General features: G+C 38.9%; 1 protein-coding gene across 7 annotated transcripts in view; it reads left to right on the forward strand.

Annotated features, from left to right (window-relative positions):
- TP63 (tumor protein p63) overlaps positions 1-25,822 on the forward strand; it is a gene marked incomplete at its 3' end in the record, with an annotated part of 138,848 nt that overhangs the window by 89,905 nt on the left and 23,121 nt on the right. For 5 of the 7 annotated variants that reach the window (XM_082694825.1, XM_082694826.1, XM_082694829.1 and 2 more), the window contains 6 exons: positions 16,812-16,998; positions 19,120-19,235; positions 20,443-20,552; positions 21,223-21,359; positions 23,172-23,254; positions 25,583-25,719. In XM_082694825.1, coding sequence (XP_082550951.1) covers positions 16,812-16,998; positions 19,120-19,235; positions 20,443-20,552; positions 21,223-21,359; positions 23,172-23,254; positions 25,583-25,719 — 770 coding nt within the window. The remainder of the gene's footprint in view (positions 1-16,811; positions 16,999-19,119; positions 19,236-20,442; positions 20,553-21,222; positions 21,360-23,171; positions 23,255-25,582; positions 25,720-25,822) is intronic. The other 2 variants (XM_082694827.1, XM_082694831.1) reach the window with 1 other exon arrangement.

The following is a 25,822-nucleotide window of genomic DNA, read 5'->3' on the forward strand; positions in this document are numbered from 1 at the left end:
ATTAATCCCCACAACTGACAGGTGGCAACAGGCGGCCCTTTGGCTGGGGCCATCAGGAAAAGTGCTTGAAGGAAGGATTTTTTTTTTTTTTTTAAACTATCAAGCATACAATTCGTACATGTCTGGCAGCGAGACAACTGTGGCAGGAAGGGAGACAGGGAGGAGAAGTTGAATAGCTTGCCAGAGGACTTTGGGGCCAATTTGGGGATCTCTTCCTGCCCAATCATGACGATAGATTCAATAGGATATGGTGGCCAGGGATCTGTTTGCAAGCTTACTTTGCAGCTTTCCCCTTCCTTTGAAGTAGATGCACTCCTAAGCGGGATGCCTTAGTTGTGAATGAAGAAGCTGGAGCCCACAAGGGCGAGTGATTTGCCTAAGGTGATGCAGGAAGTCAGTGGGCAAGTGGATAACAAGAATCCTGCCCTCCTGCCTCCCTGTTGGGGATTCTCTGGGCAATCTTTTCTGCCCCATTATGTATGTGCCGATTAGAAGCTGGATGACAAAACTGTAGTGTCATCATGGGAAGGATAATGAATTTGTTCTTGAACAAATTGTTCTGGTTTTTCACCTAACTTTTTTCTTTTCTCTGCTTTTCTCTTCTCTTCTTTTCTTTCTTTCTTTTTTTTTTTTTTTTTTTTTTAGATTTTATTTATTTATTTGACAGACAGAGATCACAAGTAGACAGAGAGGCAGGCAGAGAGAGAGGAAGGGAAGCAGGCTCCCTGCTGAGCAGAGAGCCCCATGCAGGGCTCCATCCCAGGACCCTGAGATCATGACCTGAGCCGAGGGCAGAGGCTTAACCCACTGAGCCACCCAGACACCCCCTATTCTTTTCTTTTTTAAAAGATTTTATTTATTTATTTGATAGAGAGAGCACAAGCAGGGGGAGCAGTAAGAAGAGAAAGAGGGAGAGGGAGAAGGAGGCTCTGCACTGAGCAAGGAGAGTACCAATGCAGGACTCGATCCTAGAACCCTGGGATCATGACCTGAACAGGCAGATGCTTAATGACTGAGCGACCCAGGCACCCCTCCCGTAACCTTTTAAAGTTGGCTTCCCAAGAGAACACCTAACCCTCCCTGAAACCATATATATGCATTTATTTTCTGTTTTTGTTTTTGGTATTTTGATACATTATCCTTCATAGCCATGACAGAGCATTAACCTGATGTTTGTTTAGAGTATGTTTACTTAACTAAAACCCTTAAAGTGATCACTTTTTTAATTATTAAAAATGAAAAACATTCTCTTCTTAGAAATGAAATTTATAGTATTTCTCAATTGAATTCATTTATAGAGAATAGACCCATAATATTGTATATAATTAACCAATACAATTATGTGTGAAAAATATTCAATTTGTTTCAAGTAGATCACACCAAAGTTGTGTCTGGCTGGCTCCTTCTAGCTAAGACTGTTTTTGCATTTTGGTGGATTAGATAGTTGTAGCTAATTTTCCAAAGCTTCTTGATCAAAAATTGTTCTTCTATCTAATATTTTTATTTTCAGGCATCTCATTGCTGCCCCTTATTTATCTTTCCCTCTGCCAAATCAGTTGCCAGAATTTTATTTTGTCCTCTGAATACCCCATCTATTTTATATGATTTTCTTTTCTACCAACATCAATTTTTGCTTTTATCATCCTCCTACCCTCATAAAAGGGACTTTTTAATTTGGCAGTTCCCAATACGGTTTAGAAAAGGAAAAAAAAATGAAATCTATCACTGAATGTTTTAGAATGACTCTGACTAAATTCAGATTGGCTTTGCACTTGATAATTGCTATATTTGGATGAATGGAGTCATGACAGCTTTGGGGCTTGCCCTTTTCTTTTCTTGTCAATTATTTTAGGTTACTTGAAGTAGGAAAGACCCCACCTTTCACCTCTTGTATTCTTTGAACTGTCCTCAAATTAAAACCATAAATTAGAAGCACACCTAGAATTTCCTGTTAGTGAATGGTGGTTGTCTTTTAGATTATTTGTAAGTCTCATTATTTTTTCATTTATATTACTTTTATCAATCCATATTCATGCAGAAGGCCAGAAACGTTATTGGTACATTTAAGCCTTGGCTTAGATTTTCCTCCTTTTTTAAGACCCAGCCATCCTTGCAATAGATAATTTGCCCTGAGTGTTAACGGACTGTGCTAAGGTTTATTCTGTGGGCTAATGGCCAATAGGTCATCATACATAGGTGTATAGTATTAAATTAGAAAAAGAAAAATTAAGACATTTTCCTCTAGCATGATGGCCCGCCAGATGTGGATTTCCCTGCAAGCTGGCACTGTAGCTAGCGTCATAATGCAGCTAGCTTTGACACTATCCTGTATATCCTACTGCTGTTTCCCTTGAGGATGGATTGAGTAGTGAGGTGGGTTTTGTAATGGTTGATCTATTTATCCTATGGAAATTTATACCTTCCATATTCTTGCAGATTTGTAGGCCAAGTTAGCCTTGCAATTTGGGATTTGCATAGGGTCTGGCATTTCTTCTGGGAGAAGTTGAGAGACTAAAGTATTTTGTTTTTCTTCTTGATGGAGTGGGGAGGGAGGCTCTTTGTTGCACCTTTAGGAAAGGGAGCTGTTGAAAAATTACACAGGTGTGTGCTGATATTAGCTGGCATCTCTATGCCTTGGGATACTGAATTACCAGTCTGGCAGCCAAGAGCATGTAATACAGTATGTCTACCGAGGCAGGTGGTGACGGTGGGGTCGTAGTTACTGGAATGCTTTTCTCCCCACTTCTCTTTGCAACATATTATTAGGAAAGGAGCTGAATTTACTCTTGTTTTCCAAAATCCCCTGGAGTTAATTTTATTTGAACATGATATTTGGCTTTGTGCATTTCCCTCCTCAATATGCCAAGCCTCCTCCCCTCCTTCCCAAAACAAAACAGCACTTAGGCAAACCTTGCTTTTCCATTTTGTCGGGGATATTGAATAGCAAGAAAGAGGTTAGTTCATTTGTTAGTTTTGAGGCTCCTCCATTCCATGACACTGTAGAAATACTTTGTTCAGACAGATGCTCAAGACGGTAGAAGAAGAAATTTGGTTGAAGCCCAGCAAAAAATGCAGTTCTTTGTTTTAACTCAGAGGCTATTGATTCCTAAGGACTAAACACACTATTGGGTGTCGATACAGATACAGCAGTACAGGCATTGATTGCTACTCTTTTTTATATATTTCCGATCAGAAAGATTGTTAACACTCTGCTTTCCAGATTCTTTTTAAAGAGTTACCTTGCCAGAATGAACCTGGCAACTGGATTCTTTTAACAGATTTGCAACAGATCATAAAATACTCAAAATAGAAGAAACATAGATCCTCTGATAGAGTTCCCTAGATTTTCCCCTATGGGTGATTATCAGCTCAGTGTTTGGGAAGATCATGTGATTGCCTGAAATTCCCAAGAGTCAGTGACTTTTTTTGTGTGTGAGAAAGATCAATTACTTTATCTTTGGAATTAAATTCTTTCACATATGCTTTCTCTTCTTTCCATTTTTTTTCTTTTTCACTATCACAGTATTTCACTTTCTAATTTTATTTATTTTTTAAAATTTTAAAAATTTTTTATTGACTTATAATGTATTATTAGCCCCGTGGGTACAGGTCTGTGAATTGCCAAGTTTACACACTTCACAACACTCACCATAGCACATACCCTCCTCAATGTCCATAACCCAACACCCTCTCCCTACCCCCCTACCCCCAGCAACCATCAGTTTGTTTTGTGAGATTAAGAGTCTCTTATGGTTTATCTCCCTCCTGATCCCATCTGGTTTCATTTTTTCCTTCCCTACCCCCCAAACCTCCCCATGTTGCCTCTCAAATTCTCCTTATCAAGGAAATCATATGATAATTGTTTTTCTCTGATTGACTTATTTCGCTCAACATAATACCCTCTAGTTCCATCCACGTTGTTGTAAATGCAAGATTTCATTTCTTTCAATGGCTGCATAGTATTCCATTGTGTGTGTATATATATATATATACACACACAATGGAATACTATATATCATATATATATATATATATATATATATATATATACCACATCTTCTTTATCCATTCATCTGTTGATGGGCAACTAATTTTATATTAAGATTTACATAAGTTTAAGGGCCACAAGTTCATGCAGTATCTTAACTAGAACCAATTCAACTACTACTGTACAGTCTACTGACCATTGCTAATTTATCAAATCTAGGACCTGAGGGGGTAGAATTGGTTATTAAAACAGCTGGTAGGCATTCATGTTATTCCTTTGTCCAAGATCCCATTCTGAAAATATATGTACAATTTAGGTAAGAAAATCTCAATTTCTAGACAGATTTATTTACTAAACTGAAAAGCATGTGATATCTTTGTCTTGTAGGAAAGTGGTGATGGTATTTTATTTTTTAGATGAGCTCTGAGCCTCATACTTGTTTTCTTAATCCTAATGCACATTGCTGTAAATTCACTCTGGTACAAAATACTCCAGTTCCACCTGGACCCCATATTAAGAGTGTTAAGACTGCCTGGTGCATGGAGAAAAACTGGCCTATGTGTCAAAATGGTCCTTGTTGCTGAGTATGTTTGAGCAAGTCTCATCTCTTCTCTAGAGCTTGGATCCTTCATCAGTACCTGGAGGGGCTGAACCAAATGATCTCTCAGCTCTTCCTGATCTCACTTTGTAAGCAAAGCTTAGCCACTATATCTTAAACTAAAACTGCCTTGAAACAAGTGATTCCATAATAGAAACAGAACTAAGTCCTTGGCTTACAATGTCAGTTTGGTTTTGTATGGAAACTTGGGGTTCAGAGTATGATGTCATTATAAAAGTATTGGCTTTCAGAAGTAAGCAAGTCCGAGTTCATCCCCACATTGCCTGGATTTAGTTGTGTAACCTTTAAAAATCATTTCTTCGGGGATGACCTGAAGAACTAATAGAGTTTCACTAACTACATAGAGCTTCCCATTTTGCCTTTTGTCCCTCTGCTTTTTCTTCAGAACATATATATTGCATTTTAGAAATAATTTATTTATTATCTGTGCTCCCTTTAAGCCAAATCCCTTTAGCCTAAGGGATGTTGCTAGTTCCCTGGAACTCAGAACATAGCCTGCATGAAGTGGGTGTTCAGTAAATACATATTGAATTAATGAACCATCTTCCTTAAGTTTTATAACTGAAAATTGTGGCGAGAAGAAGGCTTGGACAAGATCTGCTATAATGTTCCTTCTGGGTCCTAAAATTTTATTTCTATATTTTCTGCCTTCTAAAATCACAAGTCTGTAACAGTTTTACAAGTGCTGTCCATATTAAATTTATTGATTAAAATTTTTAATTAGGAAATATTTCAAGCCTATAAAAACAGCAAATAAATTTATATACCTGAGTTACCTACCAAAGTCCTAAAAAAATTCATATTGCTTGAAATACAGTTTTAATTTTTTAATGTATATGTTTATTTATTTTATGATTTCTTTATTCAGGAAAAAGAGAGAGGATAAGGCATCCAGGAAGGGGCAGAGAGGGAAAGGAATAGAGGATCTCAAGCTCTCCTAAGCATGGAGCTTGATGCAGGACTTGATCTCACAACACTGAGATCATGACCTGGGCTGAAATTAAGAGTTGGATGTTTAACCTACTGAGCTATCCAGCATCCTTCAAATATATTTTTTAAAAATAAAATGTGGCAGGGGCACCTGGGTGGCTCGGTGGGTTAAGCCTCTGCCTTCAGCTCAGGTCATGATTTCAAGGTCCTAGGATTGAGGCTCACATCAGGCTCTCTGCTTAGCGGGGAGCCTGCTTCTCTCTCTGTCTCTGTCTGCCTCTCTGCCTGTTTGTGATCTCTCTCTGTGTGTCAAATAAATAGAACCTTTAAAAAAATAAAAATAAAAAAATAAAATAAACGGTGACATATAAAGCAAAAGGTCTCCTTCCCTTCTGTCTCATCACCCTCTCTCCTTCCACCTATTAAAATGTAAGAACATGAATAAATGAAACTATGGGAAATGAAAATAGATTGCTAAAATTAAATTTTGAGCAGTGTAACTCAAATAAATTTTAAGGACATATAAAATTGTATTTACTTATGAACCTATGCATGTATATTTTAAAAAATACATGGAAGCAGATACGCCAAATCCATTCATTTCCTTAAATAAGTGAATCTAGTAATGTGACATTATTTAGAACTTTTAGTTAATTAGAACTGATTACTGGTAGATAAATAGTAACTCTGTGATTCATTGTAAATGGTTAATATTCGAACTTCAGGAGATTTTTATTATCTGACAAAAACTACTTCCTGACCAGATTGAGATGCAGTTTTCACAATACTCCCCAAATTACTTAAGCTACATTGAACACTTCATGTGGAAGATCTTAGAAATATGAGGCTTCAGTAATAATCTTAATACATGAATTTATGTTGTTCTTTGCAGTTGATGAAGGCTTCCCATATCCATTCATGATTTTTCTTCTTCATTCTAAATGATGCATAGTTCATGATGTATGTTCCATTTTTTTTTTCTATTTTATATTGGTGAGAATGAAAGTGACCACATTAGGACCCAGGGAATGAGTATAAGAGATAGAATTTAAATCTTGTCTCTTGACCCCTACCTCAGTAACTGTTGCTTGCAATTGTTGGTGTTGAGTAAGAGTCCTTCTCTAATGCTCTCAACATTGAGAACTAACCCCTTTCCTCTTTCACAACAAAGTTGGCTTATTAATCCCAGTGTTACCTCATGGTATTTTATTTTCTTTGTCCAGAATTAAAACTAATTATCTTTTCTTTTCTCTATTTGTTGAAGAGTCCACTGACTAAGCCAGGTCTCATTTTACTACTGATTCTTTAGGGAGCACTATGCTAACTCTCATTCATCCTTTGATTTTAGAAAAGGGATAAGCAAATAACTGGTATTATTTTTGCAAGCATCTTTTGTTGCCCTGAAAAGTAGTTCTCAGTCTGTTTTGGTGTGTTCATGATGAAAACTAGAACACTGAGTTTTAGGTACTCCCCCAAATTTCCTCCATCTTTCCACCCTTTTAGTAATTTGTATTGCTCTAGTTTGGGCCCTCCTTATTTCTTGCCTGAACACCTCCCGATGGGTCTCCTTTCTCTTACTCTGTTGCAGTCTTGCTCCTACCAGCTTTGCTTTACTTAATACATAGAACTGGTTAGGTCTTTCCCCTGCTTTGCAATCCTTAGTGATTCTTCTTTGCCTGTTGGTGGAGTCCAAATGTTTCTTGTGACATCCAAGGCTCTTCAGAATCTGGTAGTTGCCTTCCTAGCTGAGCCTCATTGCTCTCTGCTCTGCGCCTTCCCCTCTGGTACCTCCCCTTCCCACCCTGCCCCCACCTATATTTCAGCCATAGTTAAAAGTCTGTCTGCTTATATTCATGATGCTCTGTATCTGTGGAAAGCCATGTCTGTGGAAAGCTCTCCCGTCCTCACGTTTTTGGATACATCATTAGGTTGGTGAATAATTTGCCCGTAAGTCCTAGTTTAAATATCACTGCTGCTATGAAATCTTCCTTCTCCAGTGGGATACATTTGCTTTTCTCTTTCTCTCTCATCTCTAAACAATCCATCAGTATATCTGGTTAAAATATATCCAGAAACCCAATTGCTTCTTGCCAACTCTACTTCTGGTCCAAGCAATACTCATTTTTTACTTGGATCACTTGCAGTAGCTGCCTTACTGAACTCTCCATTTCCATCTTTGATCTATAAAGTCTGTTTCTCACATAACAGCCAAAATATTATTAAAATCATTAATCAGATCATGTCACCTTCTCAGGCCTCTCCAGTGGCTTCTTAGCTCATGCCAAGGAAAGGTGCAGTCTTTCCTGGCCTATAAAGCCTTCTATGATCTGGGCCCCATATGAGGTCTGATTCAGATCTTATCCCTTGCCACTGTAGCCTTCATTCACTGGTCTCCTTGACAGACATACTCACCCCAGGACCTTTTCATTTGCTGTCTCCAGTATTTGAAATATTATTTCCCTAGGTGTGTGCATGGTTTACCGTGCTTCCTTCACATCTTTCTTTATCAATTTGTCAAAAATCCTTCCCTCATAACCCTTGATAAAATAATAGCTCCCTCACAGCACAACTCCCCAACTCTTGGCTCTTAATTTTCTATCTCCTTTTTTTCCCCCCTGACTTCATTTTCTTTATAGCACTTATCACCATCTAACATAGTATTTATTTGTTTATTCTACAATATTAACATCTTCAGAGCCTGGACTTTGCTTTTGTTTATTGCTAAATTTCTGACTTAAAAGAGAGCCTTGTGTGTAGTACTTGCTCAATAAATGGGAAATTTATTAACACATAGTTTATTGCTCTCTGCCCCCAATCCCATAATATGTTATACATATCTCTGCTCTACACAGTGTATTTGTGTTGTTTGTGGGGTTTTTTTGTTTGTTTGTTTTCTGGCTCTATACTGTGAGCAACTTGAAGGTAAGGGTGAGTAAGCTTTCCTTTCAATTTACTTTATGTTTCAAAGACTGTCCCACAGTGAGGATATGTAAATTCCTGCGTTCTAGGGTTTTTAATCTTATTTCTCTCTGTTCCTCTTACAGAGCCAAGTACTTGACATTGTATAGTATATGCTTAGTAAATGTTTGTTTGATAATTACTGGATGATGTGCAAGTGGAGAGATAAATAGATGTCATGCCTAGTTTACGGTAGCAGCTGATTAGCAGATTCTAATATAGAATCTTCATTTCCCACCAAAATATTATGAATTACAGAAAAATGTGCTACTGAGTTGGACACTCATGCTATTGATAGCACCATGTAACAATTTTTATTTTTTTTAAAGTCTCATGGAACTGAATTGAAAGTTGTCAAAGAAACATGAGGGATGCAAATACTAGCTGTAGCTATATCTTGTTACGTTCACAGAAAACTACAAAAGCAATTCGGCACTTATGTCAAAAAACAATGACAACCAAAAAAGAAGGAGAAGAAGAAGAAGAAGAAGGTAAAACTACTAAGTGTAAGGGAACATCATTTTAGTGAATCAAAGGAAGCAAAAACATCCTAGCAACCAGGAAAAAAAAAAAAAAAAGTTTAGAAGATTGCTTCAGTACAAAGCAATAAAGCATAAGCACTCTGAAGTTAGGAGAAGAAAATAATATATCTAGAACAGCAGAACCTGGTGAAAAGATGACTGGATAAGGTAAAAAGGGAGATTAAGTAGATAGGAGCATTTGAAATGCAGTAGACGAATTACAGTTATTTGTGGTGGAACAGACCAGGACTAACTCTAGAAAGCCATACATATGATATGGAAAACGACTTTGATGAGCTTTCCCAGAACGCAGACAAAAGCAATAATGCTAACAGTTAGTGTTTAAGTAAATAAAGTGTATGCTAGGGAATGCAGAACCAAAGTAAGACTTGGATGTTTCTGAAAATTAATAAGAGTAGAAGAAACAAAAATATAGGTGAAACAAGAAAAGAAAAATTATATAGAGCTACATTCAAGCATGTAAGTTGAAAGAGCTCACCAATTCCCAAATGATTTTAAGAAAAAAATCAGAAACATTCTCACATTTTTTTTAGAACAAAATAAAGATGGAAACAAATTCCTTTAAGGAGCTTGGGAGAAGTAAGCACCTTATCTAGTTTAAAGCAAGAAAATTCAAATTGATCTTGGACTTCTCTCTAACATTAAAATATGCATTGACTCAATTATCCAGTTTCAAGAGATCTAATTTACATACTAAAATTAATTTATGTCTAAGGATTTGTGAATTAATATATGCTCACCGTGTTATTTTTAATACTTTAAAATTAGAGTTAAATTCACATTCTATAAGACAAGCATAATTAAGTAAATCATGGTATGTCTCTCCAATACTATAATTATAACCGCTTAAACTATATTTTTAAATTAATAGAACACACTAATGATATGTTAAATAAAAAAGATACCAAAATGTTTGTTATGTTCCAGTTTGTATAAGAGTTTGTGTGCTTATAGAGTGTATGTATATATATATGTATGTGTTTATATGCATAGGAAAAAGTCTATAATGTTAATGGCATTTATCTCTAGGGATAAGACATCATATATTTCCTTTTTTCTTCAGAATTTCTATGTGTACATGTTGTTATAATTAAGAAAAAGAAACAGAAAACTTTATAGAAAAAAGTTGAGAAGAAGTTTATAAGTTTTTAATTCTTTATAGCTGCTTCTAATAGTAACACTATAGGGAGAGATACACTATATCTTCAAACATAAAGATTGGAATATATAATATCCACCCAAAGAACTAATGGAAATTCAGTGCAATGGAATTGCACCACTAAAGAAGTTCTTAGATAGAGGAGATTCTCTTTTCAGATATAGAATCAACTGGCGTTTTCCTTTGATACCTGTAAGTAGAAAAAACCTAGCTAGAGATAAAAATAACCTTAGAACAGCAATAAAAAAAAATCCATTTCGAAAGATAAGAAAATGGTGCAAAGGGGGAATAAGTTAAGGTCAGAAACAGAACCCATTAAATAAGTATAAGTCTTAGAAAAAGAATTATTTTTCTCAGAAACATAAGTGTGGCCCCTCATGATATTGGATATGAAGACTAATTAATCCAAAAGAAATGCTTCATATGTTCCTCCATATTAAGACTATATTAAAATGTTATAGACACAGTTAAAAGGGTGCATTAAAGGAACCTTTGTAGAATGTAGAATGCTTATATCAGAGAAACATAAAAGTCTAAAATCAATGATCTAAGATATCAATTTAAAAAATAAAAATAAATCAATAGCAATTTGAACCATAGTTCATTTTTGCAGTTAGACAAGAATAAAAATTAAAAATCATGCATATCGGAAAAGAAGGAATAAAACTGTCTTTACTCACAGTAAACATAATCATCTATGTAGAAAATCCTAAAACAGATACAAAAAGCTACCAGAACTAGTAAGTTTAGCAAGGTGACAGGATGCATAGTCAATACAAAGATCAATTATGTTTTTATATACCAGAAAAACAATTTTCAGACTTAAAATTTTTCAAGTACTATTTAAACAATTTTTAAAAATACTGAAGGAGTTGTCTAACAAAGTAATGCAAGGTTTGCATACTAAAAACTGAAACATTCCTGAGAAAACTTAAAAGTTCCTAATTAGAGATATATACCATGTTCATGGATTAAAATACATAATGCGTCTAGTATATCAGTTCTTTTCAAAATGACCTATATATTCAAAACAATTTTTCCAAAATTCTATCAGGCATTTCTGTAGTAATCAACAAGTTGCTTGTGAATTTTAAATAGAATTTCAGAGGACCTAAAATAAGCCAAAACAATTTTGGAAGAGAACAAAATTGGAGGATATAGATTCTCTGATTTTGAGACTTCCCATAAAGTTAGTATAATCCATGCAGTGTGACAACTGGTATATGAATCGACATACAGGTCAACAGAAAAGGACAGTGTCCAGATAAAGATGTGAACACATGTGGTCAATTAATTTCCAAAAAAATATCTAAACCAATTGAACACAGGGAAAAGATTGAGATAAACTTTTCAACAAGTCTTGCTGGAACAATTAGATAGCTGTTAAAAAGAAGAGGAAGACAAGGAGGAGGAGAATTGACTGAACATAGATATAGGACTAAACACAAGAGCTAAGACTCTAAATTTTATACACGTAAATATATAAATCCTTCTGACATTGGGTTAGACAATGATTTCTTAGGACACAGGAAGCATACACCTTAAAGGGCAAAATACTGATAATTCCTCAGAATTAACTGTTTTGGAAAAGTACAAAAATGGGTAAAAAAAAAAAAACAAGTTGCAGACTGGGAGAAAATATATTTTTAAAATGTGTATCTGATTAAAAAAAAACTTGTATTTAGACTATATAAAGAATACTTTCAACTCAAATTAAGAACGCAAGCAACCCAATTAAAAAATAGAGATTTAAAAAGTTTAAAAGATTTGAATAAACCCATCCAGAAAGAATAGTATATAAGTATATGAAATAATATAAATGAATATAAATATATTCATATTTTAATGTATTTGATTATAAATATATTAATGTTTATTTGTATGAAATATAAATATACTTATATTTTCAATTTTTATTATGTAAAATATAATTGATGAATATGAAATAAGTATATGAAAAGGTACTCCACATCATTAAACATCAGAAAAATGCTAATTTAAACCACAGTGAGAACCATTACATGCTTGCTGGGATGACATTAAAACTGACAATAGCAGGTGCTGACAAGGCTGTGAACGCACATTGCTGGTGGCAGTGTAAAGTGGTGCGACTCTTTGTAAAAAAGCTTGGCAGTCACTCACAAAGTTAAGCATATGTTTACTGAGCAATCAGACTTCGAGGTCCCTATCTGGAAAAATGAAAACAGGTTTCCTCACTCAGATTTATATATGAACGTCCCTGAGTCTTATTCACAGTAAGTGCAGACTGGAAATAACTAATGCATCGATAAATGATGGAATTCTACTAAATCATAAATGGAATATAGTACATGCAAAAACATGGATGAACCTCCAAAGCATTATGTGAAATGAAAGAAGCCAGGCACGTAAGATTATACACTGTATCGTTCTGTTTCTGTAAGATTCTAAAGCAGGGTGGTGAGAAAAAAGCAGGTAAATGGTTGCCTAAAAAAGGGTCAGGAAGAGGATTGGTTATAGAAGAGGCAAAGATAATTTTGATGACTGGACTGAGGAGGTGGTTAAAGAACACATCTCCCCTCCCCAAAAAATAGACTATAGATTTAAAAAAATCTCAAGTCAATGTTGGGAGCAGGTTAGAGAGAGATTTTGGGAGTCCCAGAGAGATTAAAAGGAGACAGATGTATTTTGCTTTTCACCCTGTGCCAACTCAAATTACCAGAGTATTCTAAAATCTCAGCTTAAGGGGTGCCTGGTGGCTCAGTGGGTTAGTTTTTCCCTTTGGCTCAGGTCATGATCTCAGGGTCCTGGGATCGAGCCCCACATCAGGCAGTCTCGCTGCTCAGTGGGGAGCCTGCTTCCTCCTCTTTCTGTGCATGCCTCTCTGCCTACTTGTGATCTCTGTCTGTCAAATAAATAAATAAAAAGTCTTTAATAAATAAATAAATAAATAAAATCTCAGCTTAAATCAAATGACCATTCTTTTGTGATCCTGCAGAAGATTGGAAACTTGGTAGAGATAGTAGTGGCCATTTGGTAGAGGATAAGGGACGCCTCAATTTAGTGCTGGAAAAATAATCAAACATCAGCACAGACTGCCCTTGTGACCAGTGAGGGAAATGAAGTAGGAGAAGCTGGGCTTTGTAAAGAACCAAGCGCACCTGGCCATGTGGATGCCTCTAGTTACTGAGCAGCAGGCCTGGTAGTCTCACCAGAAGCAATAATCAAAATGGATCTCGGCCCTGGTCAGATACTTTGATTCAGTCAATATGAAACTTTCATCCTTAAAATTGGAAAATGTGGTCTACAGTACCAGACACAGTCCTAGCCCAGGGGGTTATCTGAATCGTCTGGGCTTGGTGCGGAGAACAGAGGAAGAGTGTGAGTCATTGCAGACGGGGAATGGCAGGACTGAATCGTGGGTGATGCATGTATGGTGTTTGGGAGGAGTAAGAGGTTCGCATGGGTAGAATATGCGATGGGAAGTGAGTGTGTTGGGTGGGTGAGGGGAGGGAAGGAGAGAGAGATGGGGTCAGGCCACAAAGGTTCTTAACAAACCATGGGAAAGATCAGGGCCTCGTGCACGACTTACCCTGAACTGTAACCAAGAGTACTGACAGACGGCTGGTACTAGACTCCAAGGTTGGTTTCCTCCCAGCCTGGGATTTTTTCAGTTCTAGCATGTGCTCTTGCTCTCTGCAATTAAATAAGCAAACATTATTACATTGAGAATTAAATAAAGAGGAATTGTTGATGGTGAGTCAACTACTTACGAGCTTGTTTTAATGTTAGAGAAGATTGAATACCTTTGAATTTGCTTCAGAGTATAGCCATGCTGTTGGGAATTAGAGAAAGGTAAAAATACACAAATTTGCACTGCTGAGCCAGGAGAGATCAAGACAAGGGACTCTTGTTACAGGGCTGGGATTAGGACTCTCCTAGACTGGTTGCTAACCAGCTCTTCTCTGTGACCTCAGGCAAGTCCTCTGTAGGCCTCTGCTTTCTTATCTATAAAATGGGGATAATAATGCTGATTCATTATCTGTTATCTGCAATTCTGAGATCCAAAGAACCCTGAAAACCAAAAGTTGGTTTGCTTTGGTTTGGATTTCATGACATTTGTGACAGCTTCATTTGGTAGTGAAATCTGGCCTGAACTTTGAAGCTCTATAGTCATTTCCTAGTTGGTATGAATAGTCATGAATTCTGAAGAAACATTAACATTTGATTATGGGGTATTGACCTAAATCCTGCTGGAAGTGTTTATAATATATGCTATATGAGCTCTCCTCCAAGTTATAAAATCAAAATTATTCTGGATTCTAAAATATCTGGCTCCAAGGGTTTCAGATAAGAGACTTTATCCCTGGGGCACCTGGGTGGCTCAGTGGGTTAAAGCCTCTGCCTTCAGCCCAGGTCATGATCTCGGGGTCCTGGGATTGAGCCCTGCATCAGGCTCTCTGCTCAGCAGGGAGCCTGCTTCCCTTACTTTCTCTCTCTCTGCCTGCCTCTCTGCCTACTTGTGATCTCTGTCAAATAAATAAAAATCTTAAAAAAAAAGAGAGAGACTTTATTCCTGTAATACCTTCACCATGGGGTTGTGTGAGGATTCTATTTCTGACGGCAGAACTCAGGAAAAGGTAAAACCATTATTATTTATTTAGACTCAGAAATGAGATTCCCCTCTCCCATCCCTCAGAATGAGAGAGGGTACCAACTGATGAAACCTATGTTGTTTTTTAGTGCTTTTACATTTTAGTCTGTCCAGTTTGATTGATAGTATATCAATTATTGAAAAAAGATGTCTTTTTTTTTTTCTTTGAACTGTCTTACTCTGAACACTTCTGCTCCTCCTCCTCTGCCTCCTCCTCCTTCTTCTTCTTTAATCTTTACCTACTTGGGTAGGGGTCTTATTTGTCTTCAGGTGACAAACTTATTTTTCAGTCATTTTTCCTGAGGTGAATTTTATGGAAACACATGCTTAGGTTATATATCTCCAAACTAAAACACAAACGGCTATGCTTATGTTCTGAGCATTCTCAGTAAAAGTGAGTTCTTAACATGTCCTAAAGCAGTGTCCTTGTTTGTAAAGTCATTGGTTAAAAACACAGCCCAAAAGTACTGTTCTAGTTTTCATTCAGTATTTCCTGAGTAGAGTTTTATTTTTGTGGTCGATTTTTGGCATGCTCTCTGTTTCCTCAAGCGATATAAAACCCGTTTGTTGTGTCTAATCCTTGACCTGTGGGCATGGTTATGCAACACACTTCTTGCATTAGGAAAATTTTAACTGAAAATTTCATATACTAAAATGTTTGGGATGAAAGATTAAATATTTCAAAAGGAAGAAATAAAGCAATAGTTTTCAAATGCGCTTTTTAGTCAGACATTTGTCTTTAGTCAGAGTTGGGTTGAAACATATCATTAATAAATCTTTTTGCCCTTCTGGCTCCTGGTCCCCAGTGTCTTTCCCCTGGAGCACTGTGGCTGCCAATTTAGGGTTGCAGCCTGTGTGTGTATGCGTGTATGCGTGTGTGCGTGTGTGTGTCTGTGTGCACACACACATGTACCTTTGTCTGGGTAAGTGTTACTCGGGGCCCCACTCTTGGCTGGCAGTGCTGGTGTCTGGTGGTTTCACTGCAGCAACACAATGAGGAATGCAGGGATTGGGTATTGGCTTAAGGGAACAGGGATGCTAAGGTTTAATAGAATGTAAGGATTAGAATGGAGACTTTCTACATTGGTTCAGAGATGGGGAGGGGAAGAAACACAGGAAAGAAATTTTTTCTTCTATTTGGTTCTAGGTTGCATGCTTTCTTCCCCTATTTTGCTAGTTCTACAACCAACCAACCAACCAACCAACCAAAGAATCACTGAATTTCCTCTCCCTCAGAAGGAAGTGTGGGGAATAAAAGTTTCAGTCACTTATGAGTGAAGAGATCTATATCTTGATGGATTTTGCCATCATGATTTGTATCATTACAATAGGCTAGTCCTGTTCATGAGCATATAGGAGCAAATGGCCCCTTTCCGCTTTCTCCTTGTCTCAGGCTATGGCATGAGAATATAAGGGCAACAGTTTGGGAAAACTTTTGCTTTGCAGTTTTCTAGTTGGTTGCCCTTGGGTAAAATCTCTTTACTCTCTGCTAGATATTCCATCTTCATTTTTCCCCCCCCATATATCCTATTTTCTTTGAGTCTCTCTAAAGTATTATAAGGGCAGGGTAAATTATCATCTGTTTAATATTACTCAAAATATGAAAACATTGTGGGTTTTTTTTCTACTTAGTTTCTGGATTTCTGTAAAGCTGTTTGGGGTAGGAATTATTTAAACCCCTCCGAGGCTCAATTTCTTCATCCTAATGAGAAGATACCGGAAAATAATGACATAAATGTGTTTTGATAAATGTGAAGTCTTTTATCGACAGGATGTCATTTAAGGGGGGAAAAATGGCTAATTTGATTAGTGACTATTATTCCTTCTGGTAAGATTGCTAGCTGTCATCGTCGGCTATGTAGTAGCTGGTTGTAGACATGCATCTGTAGATAGTGGACCTAGTTTCCTTGTTCTGAGTTGGAAAGTAACAATATCTCCTGTCGGTTCTTTCCTCCCACCACCATCGGCCCTTCTCTAAGCAGTATTCCACTGAACTGAAGAAACTGTACTGCCAAATTGCAAAGACATGTCCCATCCAGATCAAGGTGATGACCCCACCTCCACAGGGCGCTGTCATCCGTGCCATGCCTGTCTACAAGAAAGCGGAGCATGTCACTGAGGTGGTGAAACGGTGCCCCAACCACGAGCTGAGCCGTGAATTCAATGAGGGTAAGAATTGGGATCTGGGGCTGCTTGGCTAAACTCCTAAAAGACAGAGATCCTGTGGAGATTTTACTTTGGGGGTCCATCTACCTGGTTCTAAACTCTGCAAACTGAGTTCTACCTCTTCATCTAACAGAGTGTCTGAGAATAATGATAACCACATTGATGGCTCCATAACAATTGGACTATTCATAATTTAATGTTGGTAATTACTAGGTGACCTGAACTTGCCTCTTCACTCCCTGCTGTTTCCTTCCTTTTTCTCTTTTCTTTTTTCAAATGAGAGGGTGGAGGAGGGACAACCTGACCTCTGACCCGTTCAGCCCAGATGAGGGTAACCTTCAACTTTAGTGACTTTCCTAGAGTGGGTGTCTAGGCCATACCAGCCAAGAGCTGGGAGGAGCATAAAAGGTGAGAAATACTAGAAAACAGAAGAGGAGAGTGGGAAAAAAAGAAAAAGGTATGAAGATAATTAATGGGCAATGGGAGCAAAGAGAAGATATAGGACATAAGCTTGGATGGGGAACAGCAACATCATGGACTGGGAGTCAGGACGCAGGCATTTTGGGGGCCTCCTTTAAGCTCAGTGTCCCTGGATAAGTCACGCCCCATGTTCTGAGCCTCAGCTACAACAAGAGCTTTACAATAAGGTCACTATTTCCAAGGGTTCTCTTACATTGGACATTCTAAGTTTCTATGAAAGGAGGTTAAGTAAGGAGCAGTGGAAAGTAGAAATGAGGGACAAGAGAACACATAAGTATTCATCAAAAGAGGGATCTGGGTGCAGGAGGCTTGGAAGGTAGGATACTTTATATAGAAAATATATTTTAAAAAAGAAATGTTGGTAGTAGCTAGTGTGATGTAGGAATAAATGGTAGAGAATAATGGTAGAATAAAGGGAGTGGATAGAAATTTCAACAGAGAAAGTAAAAATCCTCCTACCATAACACAACTACTTTTTACACATTAATTTCCAGTCCTTGTCTACACAGCCTCATTTTCAATACTTTTCCATCTTGATTTTCACTTAACAGTATGTCTTAAAGATGATTCCTTATAGCTAGGCTCCATTTTAGGTTTCCACAACTGCCCTTGATCCATCAAGAGGATATAACTGTAGTTTGTTTTGTTTTGATTTTTCACTGTTTGACGTAGCACCTGTTTTTAGTTGTTGCCAAATAAATGATTCTGCAGAGAGCATTTTCATACTTAACTTTTGGCTTTTGCAGAATAACAATTTTTATACAATGATAATATGTACCCAAAGATTAAGAACACCTTTATGGCTCCCACTTCCAATTCTCAGATCAGCTTCTTTCTTTTGGAGCTCCGTCAAGTGTCCCAATTTTGTGCAATCTGGCCTATGCCCTTTCAAAAGCATGCTTCCGTTTTCTGATCCTTCAGCCTGGAGTTTTTTCAGCACCAGAAAACCAGTACACTTCTCAGCTTTATAACCAAAGCAGGTGTAAAATCAAAGGTTCCTGCCTGGCTCAGTCAGTTCAGCATGTGACTCTTGATGTCAGGGTCATGAGTTCGAGCCCCGCATTGAGTGTAGATCTTTAAAAAAAAAAAAAAAAAAAAAAAGCAGGTGTAAATATGAAGACTTTATGGCAGAGAAAAGAACAGGCAATGATACATCTATTATCTCTTGTTAGTATTTTTGCTAGTCAGTTTTGGAAATCTATTCTCCAGCTGGGTTTTGGAGTTTTAGGGTTTTTTGTTTGTTTGTTTTTTGTTTTTGTTTTTTGTTTTTTATGAACTAGTTCCTTTTACTTCTCTTTCCCATGGGAGATAGCAGAATCCCTTCTATGGATCAGAGCAGAGACGTAGTCATAGAATTCCTGGAAAGCTTGAATTTTTAACCTTCAGCACAGGAAACAAAGGGACTATTCCCTTAAATATAGATGAGCATTCCAGGCCTTTCTGTTGTTACAGAGTCACACCTTCATTCATTTGATACCTGCAATGAGTTCTCTTCCTTTCTTCAAGGATGTATGCTTCCTCTATTGAATAAACCGTTTCTTCAGCCACCAATATTTTGCCCATGCAGCTTCATTTTCCTTCTCTCTTTCCCTTTCTTTCTTTGAATGCAAAGAACTAACTATTTTGTCTTTCTTTGTTCTGCAGGACAGATTGCCCCTCCCAGTCATTTGATTCGAGTAGAAGGAAACAGCCATGCACAGTACGTAGAAGACCCCATCACAGGAAGACAGAGTGTGTTGGTACCTTACGAGCCACCGCAGGTAAAAAGACAAGGACTGGGCTGACTTGGGAGAACATGTTTTGGTAATAAAAGGTGTTTTGAGGGTCTCTTTCTGCATCAGTGTTTGTCATGAAATACAATCCTTTTGGTATTTCTCCTCTCCCTCTTTACCACACTGCTTCTCTATCCCCTTCAGAACTCCTACATTTGTACTAGGTTAACTTGATGAAATTGCTGTGTACCCACATTCCCATCTTAAAAGCCTGTGATAATTGAACTTGCAATTGGGTAAATACCAGACCTTTTCTCATCTAGAGAATCTAACTGGCAATTGAACTGGTAGTAGATTTGGACTGGATGCCGATTTATTTCCAGTGGCCTACAAATGGGAGACTCTGAGGGGGGTCTCTTAGCTCAAGTTTGGATGAACAGGTGGCAGATTAGGAAAGCAGACTGGGTCTGTGTTAAGAACACTGGAGTGGTGAAACCAGTCTCATGGTTTGCCCATTTGCTGTATGGGCAGTTCCCTTGTGGCTCTGCCTCCCTAAACTTCAGTTGCCTTGCTCATAAATGATCACTTTGGAATAGCTGATTTAATCCAGAGGACATTTTAGCTCCAGAGTGGTATTTATGGAACTTTACATTTAAATCTGTGTTTTCCTATTTTATTCACATGGGGTAAATATCCCTGGATGTTGCTGCTATTTTAGATAATTCTTTCATTTCTCCCCCTCTTTGAATTAGGTGATAGGGATTAGCTTGCAAATGAATAAGATCAGTAGGATCAAAAAGTTCTACGATTTTGGGGCCCTTGTGTGGCTCAGTTGGTTAAGAGACCAACTCCTGATTTCTGCTCAGGTCATGATCTCATGGTCCTGAGATGGAGCCCTGTGTCAGGCTCTGCGTTGAGCCAGGACCCTGCTTCTCTCTCTCTGCCTCTTCCTGTGCCCCTCCCTCATTCTCTCTCTCTCTCTCTCCCCTTCTCTCTCTCTCTAAAATAAATCTATTTTTAAAAAAGGATTACGTTTTAAAGTCTTTTTCACCTAATTTAGTGTCCAGTGTTGCAAACATTAAGCTTCCCAAGAGACAAGTCAAAGAGAAATCTACAATGGATTTTAGAGCTTGTCTTTCTAGAGGAAAGTGTATCACCTCATTCAGAAGTGAATTAGTTAACTAGAGAGAAGTGAGAAGGAAGAACATCAGTTCAAACCATTGCTAACCCAGAGTCTTTTTCCTCCTGCGTTCAGGTTGGCACTGAATTCACGACAGTCCTGTACAATTTCATGTGTAACAGCAGTTGTGTTGGAGGGATGAACCGCCGTCCAATTTTAATCATTGTTACTCTGGAAACCAGAGAGTAAGTGGCATAGGCAGAATTGTCATTCTGCAAAACACCGTGGGCAGAGGGCAACGTGAAATTGTGTTTGCTCTATCATTACCTTCCCATGCACAGCAAAGAGCTACCCTTGATTTGTTTCCTTTGTGCTTTAAATCCTGGCTGCAAACACCGACATAAAAGATCTAAGAAGGTGGAGACAGAACAGGGTGCATTAAGGTGGGGGGAAGAAAAGAACTGGGAAGGCATGCAAGTCACTTCATACCTGAATTCCTGACATTTGACTGCAATCGTTTCTGATTAGACAGTGTTTGTTTTCATGCGGCTCCCAAGGCAGTTAACAGTTTCCTTGAGTAAGTCTGGGCTGCCTCAGGGGGTTTTATCCAGAAACATCCACTGGCTTAACTCAACTTTCCTTCAAAATCTGTAGCTAAATACAGCTGTTCAGTTAATGGCTTGGAGGTTCTTTGCAGAACAAATGGAATGTTATTTACTAATATTGTTTGTGACATGTAAGCCCTTTTGTGTTCTGCCAAGTGCTTCTGGGTCCATCCTCAAAGCAGCCATGAGCGAGCCGGTGGTGATGGTGGGTGGGTGATGGCTGGCACTGCCTATGGAAATGAGAGAACACCAGGGATTTTTACAGTTCTTTTCCATGTCACCCTTTCTCTCCCTCCTCTCTGATTTGTAGTGGGCAAGTCCTGGGCCGACGCTGCTTTGAGGCCCGGATCTGTGCTTGCCCAGGGAGAGACCGGAAGGCGGATGAAGACAGCATCAGGAAGCAGCAGGTGTCGGACAGCGCAAAGAACGGTGACGGTACGAAGCGCCGTAAGTAGCTGTAGTAGACAAACGGGGTAGGGCGAAATCGACTCCAGATGTGGGGGCCGGGAGCGGTAGTGGGAAGCTGCATAGGAAGACCTCAGGCTTCAGGGGCAAGAATGACTTGAGGTCCCGCAGCCAGTGCGAGCGGCTGTCCCGATAATGGAGGGACTCCCAGACGTGCCTGACAGCTTGGCATAAGCAAATCATCCGGGTGGGGATTTCTTCGTCCAGAGGTCCTCACACTGTGACTTCCAGACCAGTAGCATCAGCATCATCTTGCCACTGGGTAGAAATGCTAATTCTTAGTTCCCAGACCTGCTGAATCAAAAACTAAGCGTATGTGCCCCCGATACCAGTTTATCTTTCTGTAATTGTGCGGAAGGGCTGAAAATAGCATCTACCTTGTGAATTCTTGGAAAAAATGAGATTTACAAATATATTTCATGAAGCACCGTCTGGGGAATATGCAGATCTGGGTTTCATGGAGTTTTGACACGTATCACCATCTTGGGGCCTCAGTTTCTTCATTAATAATGAGACTAACGATTTAGGGCTATTGTTTTCAAACTCACTTTGCTAGGCAGTGAGAATTTTTTTTTTTTAAATGAAATATTGCAAAGAAGATCCCTACGGTGCATATAGATTAAAGTAGAATGGTACTATTTGAAGGGGACAGGAGTCAGGGGTGGTCTGTGACTCTCAACTGTCTCTTGCCCATGTGGTACAGGGGTTTAGACCTCCAGGTAACAAAGTGTGAAAACCACTGATCCACATGTGCATCTAACTTGTGAGAAGAAGTTGATTCTAGAAGACACCTCGCATAAGCCTGTTATCATTACAAGTATTTTAAAGTATACCATGCTGTGACTTATTTCATGAAAACACGTTTTAATCTTACTACTGGTTAGTATCCAGAAGAAATAGAAATTGTATTGCATTTTACAGAACAACAGAATGTTATAGGAGCTACTCATCATCAACTTCTCACTGTTCCTTATGATTTCCATTCCTGTTAGACTCCTTTTCTCCCTGATTATTCCTCAAAAAAGTATATATGTATGATTTATCGTACACATACACAAACATACAATACTTAACTATGTATATAAATTTATAGCCACCCTAATTTTCCTCTTGAGTCTGTCTAGTGGCATCATTTATATATGCTTCCCTAAGTACCTCAGTTACCTACAAATTAATAACTTTGAGTAAGAATAGATCATCCGAACTTTGGCAGAAGAATCCTCTCTATGTCCTGGATCCTGGCTGTAGTACCTCATGTTAGAAACCTAAAGGGTTTATGAGCTGCCTCTGCTCACTTTACCGGAGGGAAAACCAAGGCCCTGGAAGTGAAACGGGCTGTCTGAAGTTATGTGATGTATACATTGTCACAGGAGGGCTGAACCCACAAGCTGAACACATGGGCAAAACAGCTTCTACAACACCCCTTCCTTTACCTCCTTGGAAGATAAATGATCTGAAACATAAAAGACCGAACCCATTTATCTTCCTTCCTCAAACAGCTGTTCACAGTCACAGGCGCCTGAGACTCGAGGATCCCTGCAGCACCACATAGGCCAAAGACTCTCTTTCAGCTTCCCAGCATGTCCTTCTCCTGCTTACTTCTCCCCACCCCCACCCCCCACCTCATCATTGTTAGGCCTACACTCAATGTAAATGCAGTGCTTACCAAGGAAATGGAGGCTTAGGATGGGAAACTCTAATCTCACAGGTTGGCTGAGGCTACTGTTTGTGTAATAAATGTACTAGTGCTTCAGAAATGTTCCCAGGATGAAACTTGCATTTTCCCTCCACCAGCTTTTCGTCAGAACACACATGGCATCCAGATGACATCCATTAAGAAACGGAGGTCCCCAGATGATGAGCTGTTATATTTACCAGTGAGTCTCCCTTGAGTCTTCATGATTACTTTATTTTTACCTTCTCTGTGTTATCTGATTATCTGTGACAATGAGAAAGGGAAGATGGTGACTAGGGAGATAAGACAAGAAAAAAACATTGTTTGAGAAATCAGGAAATGATCTCTCCCCTATTTTGGAATCTGTCAGTAGTGCAGGCGCTCTACTTAAAACTTACCCAGTCAAAGCACCTCCTCTAATATATTTTTTTCTTACCCAAATATTTATAGCTAAGTTGCCATTCATTGTTTAAGAATGATAAAGTTACCCTAGACAGTGTGGCCATACCATCCCATGGCCAAGATTGAGATTGTGTCAGAAGGAGCTCACAGATTCGAGAGTAAAACAATTATAGACTTGACTGCAATTTCTTTTAGAAAGTGCTCTACAGAAAGCCAAGCCAGACAGGATCCTCAGTTATATGTGAATGGCCAGAAGACTCAGCCCAGATGTGGTATAAGAGCATTGTTCATTCCTATGAGGACAGGACGTAAGTCCTCTCCAAGTCACTAGGGGGTCCCTTTCTAGGCTATGGTTGTAGTCTGTGGGATGCACAGACTACATCCCACAGGTTTTGGCCATCCAGAGCAGTGGCAAAGTCTTGATAACCAGCATAACCCTAGACACCATCTTAGCGTACCTGAGACCCAAGCATGCATGGCCAGGAGATTGACAGGGAGCTGCCTCCCCTGTATTGAAGCTAAACCAACTGGACAGGTTTGGGTGTGCCACACCTGCTCCCCTGCCTTCTCTGGGCCCTGACCTTCGGGGCAACAGACTGCTTGCTCGTAAAACACTGAGACAGTGAGTTGGCCAAGATTCTCAGTGTCTATTTTCTCAGGCTACATATGTAAATGGACTTGTGAACTTTAAGTTCAACATTATTCTGATAGACCAAATATTCCAAAAGAACTAATGTGTTTTCAGCTGCTGAGATAGGAACCAAGTTGTACTAAGGAAGGTGGTACCTTGTCATCAGTCACATTTCATCTTTAGTGAAGATTTTGCCAAACTGGAATGTGTGAATTAGGGGAGGAGGGGACCTTTTAATTTAACATGCATTTAGTTGATATCTGTTGGATGTCAAATATGCCTGAGCATTTGGAGTAGAATAGAATTTTTACCTTCCAAGGATTTGCCTTCTAGCAAGGAGACAGAACATAATGAAAGAAATCCTTCTGCAGAGCTGGACTTGATGGCGTGGGAGCACATAGAAAGGACAGAACATTCACCCAGGTCAGGGAAAGCTTTGCAGAGGTGACCACAGAGCTGGGATAAGTAGGAGCTAACATGACATACGGTAGAGAAACCTTTCCATTTCTGAATTCTGACAATTCTTGCCTCTTAGGGAGGGGACTAGGAAAATGCCTAGGAAACGGAACTGAAATAGGCACCCACTCATAGGACCCCGCAAGTGCTTACGTGCCCTGCTTGTCTCACTCCAGTCCTGGTTCTGCTCGTGCTTTGAAAAAATTTTAAGAGACTCTCTTAAATAGAGAAGTGTGTTTTGCCTCAGCTGAGAATGTCTGTCTTTCCAGAGATTGTCAATAACTGTTAATTCTCATTACTTTCAGTAGTTGTTTCTTGTAAAATCACTGCAGATGCTGTTCTAACAAATACTGAATCATGGGGAAGTTCAGAATAAAGTTCCTGTGAGTCTCAGATCACAATATTTCCTGTGACCAGTCAATACATACCCTTGTTTGATGTGTGTTTCTCTTTAAAGACACCTTATTTCACGTATACTATTGACTCATTTACACTGAACTCATGACCAACAGCACTACAATTCATGCCTAAATGAAGCTTATCAAACACGTTTTCTCCATAAGGCATGTTGTAGCTTTCTGGCACCTGGAATCCTAGACAGCACTTCAATATTAACCTTGGGGAGCAGTTTAAAGAGCAGGTTCACCAAAAAACAAACAAACAAACAAAACAAAACAAAACAAAAACAAAAAACTGCACAAAACCCAAAAAACAAAATAACAATAAAAACATACACAAATGTAGAAAATGTGGCGCTGAATAGACCATGGAAAGGACACTTGTGACATGAAAGCTGGAACAAGACAGCATGCCCTTGTTCACCAGAACTGGGCACGTGCCTGAGCAGCTGCGATGTGTCCCCCGTGTGAGTCGTGAAAGGCCACAGAGTGTCGTGAGTCTTGGTTTCTGTGTTATAAATGAATGTTAGCAAGCAGGTGAATTTGGCAATACTGAGTCCACAGATAAGGAGGACTGACAGTACTGCTGACTATTCTAGAGTTCTTCATCATTCCTTTCTCTCTCCTTACGCTCTGCACGCAGGTGAGGGGCCGCGAGACCTATGAAATGCTGCTCAAGATCAAGGAGTCCCTGGAACTCATGCAGTATCTGCCTCAGCACACGATCGAGACCTACAGGCAGCAGCAGCAGCAGCAACACCAGCATCTACTTCAGAAACAGTGAGTGTGTCGATGTGTCCTTTCAGGAGGCGTGAGTAAGAGTGACTGTTCGTTCCGGTCAGAAATGGGGTGATGGGTGGGTGACCTAGAAGACGAGTAGTGA

The sequence above is a fragment of the Mustela nivalis genome, assembly GCF_964662115.1.
Source record: "Mustela nivalis genome assembly, chromosome: 1".
NCBI lineage: Eukaryota > Metazoa > Chordata > Mammalia > Carnivora > Mustelidae > Mustela > Mustela nivalis.